General features: G+C 30.1%; 1 protein-coding gene across 1 annotated transcript; it reads left to right on the forward strand.

Moving 5' to 3' along the window:
• The first annotated feature begins 2921 nt into the window (after nt 1–2921).
• LOC145038350 (uncharacterized) lies at nt 2922–3442 on the forward strand. Its single transcript, XM_078986737.1, has one exon. The coding sequence runs from the start codon at nt 3002–3004 to the stop codon at nt 3209–3211; it is 210 nt and encodes a 69-aa protein (XP_078842863.1). The 5' UTR covers nt 2922–3001; the 3' UTR covers nt 3212–3442.
• The last annotated feature ends 407 nt before the right edge of the window (nt 3443–3849 follow it).

Here is a 3849-nt window from a genome sequence, read left to right on the forward strand (position 1 = left end):
TTCAAAGTCGGATATGCATGTGGTTTTTCTAGCATGTATTTTAAAGTTTGTACATGAGTTTAGACTATAAGTTTTAATTTTTTTTGTTTCGTATTCATTAACTTACATTCTCCCAAAGCTAGGATATCAAAACAATAAATTTTTTGCTTTTCAACTTTTTTTGTATTCTGTGAAAACTTCAAAACATATAGGGTTGTTCACTATTTGGAAAAAAAACTGAATTGTCCAATTTGACAATTTGAATCAGATTATTTGGTTCGGATATTCGAATTATTTTATTAGTTTTTAGCAAAGCAGAATTATTATTTTGGATTTTGGATTACTTTTGGTTTATAAAATAAGAATTGAATAGTCCAAAAAAACTGAATAATAATTTATTATTTATTTAGTTATATTATTTATTTGAATGTATGTCTTTAATAATTTATAAATTTACTAAATTATTTTTTTAATAGATTAGATAGTTTCATCTAATATTATACATTAATATATATTTCGTGTCAAAAGTTTTTTTTATCTGTATTATATTTTTCTTGGTAGTTGTTTATAAACTTTAATTCACATCAAATTAAAAAAAGAAAAAAAAAATCTTTAGCTTGGACTATTCGGATCCATATTTTGAAAACCGAAATCAATTTGGATCCACTTTATCGGACATGGTCAACCCGATCCATCCAAACAAACACCCCAAAGAACATGCATATCTAATTCATTTGAAATCGGATTAGCATGTAGTTTTTTCCAACTTGTAGTTTAGAGATTGTATTTGATTTTAGACTCTAATGTTTTAATTTTTGGTTTCATATCCATTGACTTGTATTCCCCAAAGTCGGTAATATCAAAGTTGGAAATTTTCTGTTTTTTAGTTTTTTTGTATTTTGTGAAACTTTTACAACATGTATATCTAATTTGTTTGAAATTGGATTAGCATGCAGTTTTTTTCAACGTGTTTTATAGTTTGTATATGATTTTGGACTATAATTTTTTCATTTTTGGTTGCATATTCATTGAATTATAGTCTCCCAAAGTTGAGAGATGAAAGTCATAAGTTTTTTATTTTTACAACTATTTTTTTTATTCTATGAATATTTTAGAATATGTATATATAATTCGTTTGAAGTCGGATTAGCGTTAGGTTTTTTTAACGCGTAGCTTGGAGTTTCTATAAGATTTTAGACCATAATTCAATTTTGTTTAATAATAATGACTTGCAGTCCCCGAAGTTTGGATATCAAACCTGAAAATGTTCAAAGTATAATCGATTAAGTAATTACCAAATAATTCTAGTTTTTTCGGGTTTTCCGATTATTAACCAATTTTACATGGTTCCACCCGATCCAATTTGATGTTTCCAGATTTTCTGGTTCTAGACTCATTTTGCTCAGTACCTTATCCGGAACCGAACCGAACCAAAACTGGTTCCAATATACCGGTCTACTTTCAGGTCCTTCAATATCCCATTAACTGTTTTTGGGTCGGATTTGGACACACTTTCATCCCTACTTTTGTTTATTGGATTGTTACGGATGTTTATCTGTTTGTTACGTCAGTTCACCTTCGAGCATTATGTCGCTTGACATGAGATCGGAATGGGTGGTATTGATTTTGTTGATTTATCGTTCGGATTGTCATTCATAGGGCGCCTAACGTCACTTCATTAAGTGCTTTTCCATTTTAATTTTATGATTTAGGCGTTGATCTGAAAAGAAAAAACTTTTACTTCCACATCGAGTTGGAAACTTCGAGTTGCACCACATTGCAGAATCAAAACTGAAGTCATGAACATGATTCTCAAATCCAGAAATCTAAAAACGGTAAATAAGATGAGCAAACTCAAAACGTTGAGTTCGATCCATAAGAACGTTGTATAAGAACAAAATGAACAAACTCACATGGTCCTCAAAAGTTCTTATACTTTCGTTTGTTGTTGGGTTCATTCCCATGTCATTCTTTTCTTCATCTAGCTGTAATTTTAAAACAATTACGGTGATTTATTATAAGAGATTAAAATAACAGATTTTGACAAATTATTAAATTTGAATACTCTTATTAAGAAAAAATATCCGATCTTCTAAAATAATATGCGCAAACAATTAATGGTGGGCCCAAATATCTGCGCTAGCCTCAACTATCCGTTGGGATGTACAACGTTCATAAGCGAACCGTTTGAAGTAGCTGCCAGCTGTATAGCCTTTAGTCTTTACAATACAATATTTACATTTAAACCCCTGTTCTTTTAGACAAATCCACCCAAGTCCAGCAAATTTTAATCTCTTTTGTTACCACCACCACTACAAATTTAAATTTAAAAACATGATAATAGAAAGTGATTTTGGAAAATCGTGTGTTTTTAGTAACTTTTGTTTATTATTTTATTTTTTTAACCAACAATTTGTTTTACCTGACAGGCTAACACATAATTTATCGTTATTAAAAACAAAAACTACAAAAATATTTTACTTTTTATTCTCAGTATTATTATTTTCTGTTAGAAATTATTTTCAATCGCTTCGTGGACAAAGAACACTAACTTAATAAAACAAACTTATCTTTTCAAAAATAAAACATAATTATTTAAATAAATTAATAGTTAATACTTCAAACTTCTTTTGTTTGATAATTAATATATAAACACCTTACGAAATATACTTATTTAAAAAGAAAATGAAAAAGGTCCTCACCGTATATTACCAAATAAATACCTTCAATAGCATAAATATGTCAACAAAATGAAAAATCCATTTTACAAATGTCAAATAATATAATTCCAAACGAATGGAACTCGGATCGTATAGCATAAAATTGTTAAAACATTGAACTAATATGGATCTAAAGTGAAAGTAGCGTAAACTACAAGCACTACATATGAAAATATAATATTCTTTATAACAGGCAAATCATCAGGTATCAAGCACATCGTGTAACCAGTGAACTAAAGCTACGAGCTACGTCTCCTTCTTTCGCTATCATCTGTTTTGTAGACCTTGAAAGTGAAGTAAAAATGGCGATGGTTGTGGTGATATCACTCCCATTGATCCTGTTCTCGTTGATGCTTGGCATTGGGTGTTATCTGATAGGAAGAGCAAGAGGAAGACAAGATATTAGAACTCATGCACAAGCTTTTGGGGTGCCAATTACACCGCCTAATGCCGATAAAGCTTCTTCATCACCTCCATCTTGTTCGAAACCCAAAAATGCAGAGATTGTATGACAGAAACAAAATCTTTGGGTTTTGGGTTTTTGAGTTCTTGATTTTGGATTGGATTGGATTTTGATTGGGTTGTCGAAATAATGAATAATTCTTTGTTGTTCTTGTGTAAAGATTTTCTTGGTGGATAGATCTATATGATTATAGATTTCAATTTGTAGTTTTGTACAATTGTAATACCATTTTTGAATTGTGTTTTATCATATATATCTTCATATGTGTATTGTTGGTGAATTCAAAGTCGTTCGATCTCATGGGAAAACAAACTTGTACATTAAACTTGTCTTTTTATTAACATTGGTCAATAAGTAAGGGTGTGTTTGGGATTGCTTTTTGAACATAAAATCCATTTTGTAAAAGAACTTTGTTTAAAAGATGGTGTTTAAAATGTGTTTCAACGGTTCACTTCCTTTCATCTATCTTGGACTCCGAGTGGGGGCATCTATGGCAAGATCTACAAATTGGAATCCAATTGTAGAAAAATTTCAGGTGAAACTATCAAAGTGGAAGGCAAAAACTTTGTCGTTTGGTGGCCGCTTAACGATGTGCAAATCTGTTTTAAGTAGTATAGGGTCTTTCTATTTCTCCTTATTTAAAGCTCCAGTTAAAGTCATCAAGCAACTTGAGAAAAATTTAAGTAG

The sequence above is a fragment of the Lactuca saligna genome, chromosome 4, assembly GCF_052625555.1.
Source record: "Lactuca saligna cultivar CGN05327 chromosome 4, ASM5262555v1, whole genome shotgun sequence".
In the NCBI taxonomy this organism is placed as follows: Eukaryota; Viridiplantae; Streptophyta; class Magnoliopsida; order Asterales; family Asteraceae; genus Lactuca; species Lactuca saligna.